This window comes from Rhagoletis zephyria, unplaced genomic scaffold (assembly GCF_001687245.7).
Source record: "Rhagoletis zephyria isolate East Lansing unplaced genomic scaffold, Rhagoletis_zephyria_1.1 Rzeph_scaffold_07887, whole genome shotgun sequence".
NCBI lineage: Eukaryota > Metazoa > Arthropoda > Insecta > Diptera > Tephritidae > Rhagoletis > Rhagoletis zephyria.
Window position 1 is genome coordinate 22,210 of NW_016164969.1, and position 7,127 is coordinate 29,336.

General features: G+C 38.3%; 1 protein-coding gene across 1 annotated transcript; it reads left to right on the forward strand.

Moving 5' to 3' along the window:
* Positions 1-3: 3 nt before the first annotated feature.
* Positions 4-7,013, forward strand: LOC108374602 (voltage-dependent T-type calcium channel subunit alpha-1I-like). Its single transcript, XM_017630584.1, has 3 exons — positions 4-125; positions 4,265-4,457; positions 6,611-7,013. Exons 1-3 carry the CDS (start codon positions 7-9, stop codon positions 6,914-6,916), a joined length of 618 nt encoding a protein of 205 aa, XP_017486073.1. The 5' UTR covers positions 4-6; the 3' UTR covers positions 6,917-7,013.
* The last annotated feature ends 114 nt before the right edge of the window (positions 7,014-7,127 follow it).

The window sequence follows — 7,127 nt, forward strand, 5'->3', positions numbered from 1 at the left end:
CAGTCGATGATGCAGAGTTCTGGTTATAAGACGAAGTTAAAAATGCTCATTCGGCGACTGAAGCCGACGAACGTGACAGAGCAGAGGGAAACATACTCGCTGTACATATTCGCGGAAGATAATAGGTAAGTTCTAGGATGGAGAAAGTAAATTGTCAGAAGGACAATGGGCTTGAATGAGAAGTAGAGTAAATTCCTAAACAGTTCTGGTCTAGGGATAATTGAAAAATCAAACAACAAAGTAAAATCTCTGGAAGAAAAATAGGGTCAGTATTGTGAAGACAGCATATGGCGACTCTAAAGACAAGAGAAAATATGTATTCTTGGAGACGAGTCTTATGAAATGAATCAAAACTTATTGAAAACAGGCATGGTAGGTTCTCTACGGAAACTTGGCATTGGTTATTTTTTGCTTCGCCAGGCAGGAGTAATAGCTATAGTCAAAATTTAAGCATTTGTTTCTCTCTGGTAAGGCTTTAAGTTTTGGTCATATCCTTGTCCGAAAAGAAGTTGCTGAAGGAATTAGGGATTCTGATGTCAAGAGATCGCTGAGTCTAATAAGTGTGGATATTAATATGTCCCGGAAATCGTGGACATTCGATGGGAAAGGCAAGATTGATGATTTGCTTTCCGTTGTCATAGAAAATATGTTTAGTGCTTTGAATATGACAGCCAATTCTAGATTTGAAGGACCTTAAATTATTAATGGTGGATCACATTTGGTACACGGGTAGTATCCAGTCGATAAAAAAGTGTTATTGAATATCAATAACCTTTTGCCTCCTGAGCGAAAAAAGAGAGTTTGTTGCTCAAATTTAGGAAACTAAGCTTCTTCTGGCCGAGTTACTGGCTTATAGAAATTTTACTCGGCGAAAGTCACATGTTGCTTAAACCGTATACTTATAGCACGCTGATTCGGAGGACACATACTCTGAGAACGGTAACAAGATTACTCTAAACCGGTCATTTTTCCTCAACTAGATATTCCCGAAGAATAGAATAATCTAGTACAGTCCTTTTGAATCGGCTATGAAAGAGTCTGTTCCAAAGAAGAGACAAAGATGCTGCCGATACCTTCCCTTGAAGATGCTAACTGAGATCTTCACAACAAGAATAACAAATTGTTTATCTTTCTTATTACTACACCTTCTATGGGAAGGTACAAAGCATACGATTTTTTGGAAGGTACTGCCTTCATATACCCAATGCCGCCGCTGAACGGAGTCTAGTGGTGTGAACATATTTCACACCTGCTTCCCCAGCAAGTGCAATAGAACCGTAGCGAGGTCTGATAATCATTTTCTGTGCTAATGCATCCTTAACAAGGCCTTTCGTTTCTAAAGAGAGAGCCTTCGACGACTTTGATCCTTTGATTCATACAGTAGTAGGTAGTTAGTAGGATTCGTCGAGACATATTGAGACAAACCATGAAATGACGATGATGTTTAGTACAAGAGACTAACGATATTAGAGCATAGTCAATAACTGAAGATGGTATAGGCAGTGGCTAGTGGTAAAAAAAAAAAAACCTCTGCCTTTAAGAGGAAGGAGCATGATACTTTGTGCCAGTAGCTTCCGGCTTTGGGAAATTGCAATAAGGGTCGTTTGAGAAGTTTTTTTTTTTTTAAGACATACAATGTAATGTTACATACTTTTGGGCGCACTCTTTACTTCCATAGCAACTAAGGAAATTGGACACCGAAAACAATTGTACTACACTAATTTCCACAAGTTTCATAACGACAGTAAAATTACGCGCATAGCGCATATCCCACTTAATGCAGCATTGTCATGCAGGTTTTTTTTTTTACCGTAGTACAATGGTAATGTTGAATTCGAAATTTCGTAATAACCACTAGACTACAATTACCCAAAGCTACTTCAACACTTGTAGCTTGTAATCCCACAAAAAGTAGCGTAATCCGCCAAACCATACAAGCTTACGTACATGCATATCACATATTTACATACACATACATACCTACATGTGCATGTATGTACATAAATACATACGTTTGAAATTCGAATCTACATAGTCACCTGCTGATTTTTTCCACTTCGTCGCTCTTTGCATTCAAACTCCCAATGCCATTGGGAATTTTTGCACTCACGTAAATACAAAGTTTTACTTTTATTTGCTGTGCCCAGTCAAGCATTTAAATCAGCAGCTATTTTGCAATGGCTCATTGCTAGTGCTGCTTGCTACTCAGCGCTGTTGCTCTGCCTCCAACTGCAATGTGGAAAAGAAAACAAAAAATAAAGGAAAAACGCCACACTTTCATTCACTGACAATGAGATAGTTTGTTTGAAAACTTTAGTATCCTGTTTTGCGGCAGGCATTACATAAATACATACATATGTTCATACAATAGTCTCGTGCACATCTATGTAAGTGTAAAGAGAGATATACTCTCCAAATATGTATGTATGGTGATTATACGCTGCCAAAATCCCAGCAGTATCCAGCTGTGCCTGCCACCGCCACCGACCGGTCAATAGGGTCGACCAACCGACCGCACCACCTATTCGCCTGACCAGTTGTGCACTCAATAGCCAGCAAGTAGCAAAGCTTATCTAGTCGGCAATTCATTCATTTATTTAACACCCACATTCGTACATTGATGCATTTGCTCTCACAATTCGAGTGGCGGAAAGCCCATTTACTGCTCGACTTATTTGGCTATAAGATTGGCCTCATGTATTCGAGCAGCAGGTGGTCGGTCACATGCACTTGTATGCATGTATGTATGTGTGTGTTTGGCTTTGGCTAATGGTGATGCTTCTTACAGCAAGCAAGAAATAACAAAAACCTGCTGCTAACTGCTGGAATTCTCATTCGGTTTATCAAATAATTTTTTGTAAAAACGTTTGACTTTATATTTAAAAAAGCTTAATATCGAAGTCACGAACCATAATGATTACACCAAATGCCAGAAATGTAACGTGGTTGCTGCGTTCTCACTTGTTGCATTTGCTACAATTCTCATCGTGCAAATAAAACTTCTGATAATATTTAAGTGTCCACAACTACATACTTCAGGGTTTTAACTTAGCTTGACAGTCTGCAACCTGAAACATAGTTAACTGTTCATAAGCCCAAGTGGAAGATCGACCTATCTAGGCGGCCGGTTCAAAAACGCCCTATCTCGGAAAACTATTCAAGAACGCGTCTACTTCAAAATTTGGTTGAACTGACTGCCGAGATAGGTCGATCTTCCACTCAGCTGTCGATATGGAGTAAGAAATACTTAAAGAATGGATATGCTGATGGCCTTAAGTGTATGTAAATAGATCTATAATTAATAAAATAGTTCTTTCTTCCCTCCCGATGTTGTTAATCCTTATTATAAATATCGATCAGAGAGCAGGCTACTCCTATAATAATCTCCATGACGATCACTTAAGTAAATAATTTCGAGCAGAAGAAGAAATTAATTCAGGTAGTTGGAGAAAAATTATGTAAGCTTAGTACTATTGAGCCTAGACAAGCAAGTCGTTTGGACTTGAATGAGTACTTATCGGGAGCTCAATAATGCCTGAAGCTGCTTCGGGCCAATAAAGCTCCTAAAAGCACTCATTTGGGTATTCACGAAGCTTTATAAGACTATAGATATGCTGAGATTTTAAGACTCTTTTCCGATTTACAAACTTCCTTTGATCTTCGCGTTATTTAGATCATGAACGAGGGATTCGAAAAGTAATACTTTGCGCATTGGACTAGAATATAGCGTCCTGCAGACTACGTGGTCATTTCTGAGCGCTCACCACTCATTTTTTCGACATTTTTCCTGCCTGTCTTGGGGAAAATAAGACAGTGAAGCTTATATTTTGCATCTAACCCGCTTGACGTTCAATAATCCAACTCAATAGGTACCAGATCTGCTTAAGACCGGGACGGTTTTTTACGCACTTTAGAGTACAAGACACCTATCTTGAAGAAGATGAGACTGTGACACACTTTTCGGTAAGTGTTAAGGGGGGTTTTGAAAAAAAAGTGTCAAGAAAAGAACACCTCACATCTTTTTGGTTAGTGTTAAAAGGTTTATTGGAAAGATGTGTCCAAAAATTAACACCTGAGTACTTCGAAGTGCGGAAAAAGAAATCTTAAATGTCTTTGGCCCATAAGCTTTAATTATTTTTCCTTCCGCCAATTTTAATACTTCAATAACTACGTTTCTTTTATATTCTTCTCATTCTCATTAGCAATTACACTTATTTACTTTGTTGCAATTTCATTTTGCTTGCTTTCCATTCACACTCAACAGGTTCCGTGAACTATGTGTGTGGTTTGTTAATCAGAAATGGTTCGACAATGTTGTCCTGCTGTTTATCGCACTCAATTGTATTACCTTGGCTATGGAACGACCAAATATACCGCCAACGAGTACGGAGCGTTATTTTCTTGCCACAGCCAATAACGTGTTCACAGCCGTTTTTACAGTGGAAATGCTCATTAAGGTAAGTCCAGAATTACTCAGACAAAACAAAAAAGAATAAAATACATACATAAATACATTCGACAATACTACCCACTGGGAAAATAGGTAAGCACCTTACGAGGTAACCCATGTTTTCTTTCAGTTTTCAGTACCAAAATTGTCATCATGGCCAATGTCATCTACTTGTAAAGCGCAAAATGAACACCTCCGACGACACATTACGTTGTCAGTTGCAAAGTAATGTGCAGCTGAAGTTATTTCCAAGCGCCGAACTACTCCGAGCGACTGCTCTGCATTACACGTAACTTACTTTGTAAAGCGGCTCAGAAGTAAGTCTGATACCAAATGTACATTCTTAATTCCTACTTACATAAGGCGGCCATGCCTTTGTAAAAGTAAGGGACGTTTGGCAGGGAAATGGTAATGACTGCCAGGTGAAGAGTAAGTTGCTAATAAGGTATTATTACGTGCTCCTAATTCCCACTGGGTAAGGAATATTCATACATCCACAAAACACTAACACCACCTGCAGTAGTTGTTACTGTAACCTTTAGTCTGTCTGTCCATGCCATGTCTGCTCAACCAGCATGTTGCCACGTATACAAGACTACTTTTGTTAAGTCTTACTGGCAACAGGCGCTCTGCTTTCATGGTAATTACGGTAGCATTTTCGGCATTTAGTTACATATGTATGTACATTGTTGCCGAACATGTTCATACACATATTTGTGTGCTTGCACATGCTTGCGCATTCATTGGCACAGCATGCGAGCAATGATCCTAAGTGCTAAGGATTTGGTGATATTTACTATGCTTTACCGCTGTGTTGTACTACAATGAATGAAAATACACTCGTTTTTGGCGTTTACCTCGAGGACTTCTGATATTTCTGACTTTGCATTTGGCTAAGAAATGCTTTGCTAGTCCCCACCACTGAATTGGATAGCTTTGCTTCAACTCTCTGGTTGAATGGGCTATGGTTGATTAGACAATGCTGGAAGTGGTTAATTAACGCAATTGCAATGATGTTGCTCTCAAATTGATGAATTGAACAAGATTTAGGAATTGGCAAAGCAATCGCAATATTGAGTATTTTCGAAATTTGGAAAGAGCAGAAGGAATGTAAATCTATTGTCACAAGCGAAGGATAAAACAAGGTGGGACGATTGGATGAAATGGCATGTTATTTTTTCTTATATGGCTTAGCAAATTCTCAATATAAGCCAGGTTTGTGTATATTAACCATATATATACGAAATTGATCAGTGAAGAAGCAAGAAGAGGTCTATAAGAGGGATCTTAGCGATATATTTAGTTCGGCTTAGATCAATGTTCTGTGGAATTCCCAGCAGTAGACGGCTTGTAGGCTAGGTACGGTTGTGAAACCGATCCACGATGAAATATCGTTAGCATTATCTTTATCTGACTTATACAGCCCGAGTCTAAGGTCAAGAATATTTTCAATTGAGCCTAAGAAACTCCCTTGAACATTGCAGCGAGTAAGATTCGTCCGAAGCTCAAGGTTTTTTTAAGCACCAAGTCTTCCTCACTCTGACCGCAGGTTGTAAGTGGGCGTTTAATCACTGGTTATTGACTGCAAAAGTGAGGGCTGTTCCAACTGTATCACTGTTGCCAATAAAGACGGTATGTTGCAACCACTCTAACTTCAACTAACTTCAGTATAACCGATCAGAGGCAAACGGGTTTTTTATTATACTTTAAAACTTAGTCGTTGCCTTTCTGAACTCACTACTTATCTTTTTTGTTGCTTATAGAGAAACTTTTTGTTTTTATTTTATTGTTCGAGTAAGACCTTAAGCGCATACTCATCGAGAGTGCTTCCAAAATCTCTTGATGTAGAGGAGAAATTAGACTTTGCAATGATCTTTTGTAGTCAATGTTAAATAACTCAATATGAACTAAGTTAAAAACATTTATGTACAGCGTTCACTTAGCCGTATTCCGTCATATTTCATCATTCTTTGTCGACAGTGTGCCTTTAGCGTCATTAAGTTGTCATTATGGGTAATTTCATTCTAAACGTGCGTATGTATGTAGACCAAACTCAAACAAACACACACACATACACCAACACCTTCTAACACTTTACCTTTACTGGCTATTTGAATGATTTGCATTTCTCTTTTACTACTTTCGTCCCTGACTATTTAGGTGGTGTCGACTGGCATGTTTTATGGCCATGATGCCTACTTTACATCCGGCTGGAATATAATGGATGGCTCGTTGGTTATAATATCAATCATTGATTTATTAATGTCATTGTTTAGCCAATCGAGTCCAAAGATATTTGGGATTTTAAGGGTAAGTAGTGGGCAAGTATGTTTGATAAATTACATGTATCTGCATACAAATGTATATAAGTATGTATGTATATACATACATGATGACATAACGAGGATTAAGGGGTTAAGTTGTGTAGTATTTACAATAATTGGCTTACGGTGTGGAGTATATTGAGTAAGGACGATGTTGGCGATATTACACTTGCTTGCAGTGCTGGTAAAATGTCAAATCAGGTTAAAAGTGAGACAAAGAGTAGAATGAAGAAGATGGGTTGCGGCGACATTTTTTCTTAATTAACTAATTAATTGGCTCACGCCACGCGCTGGTGTAAATGCGAACATTTAATTGATTTTTAATGACATTGACTTTTTTCCTCATTTTCTAT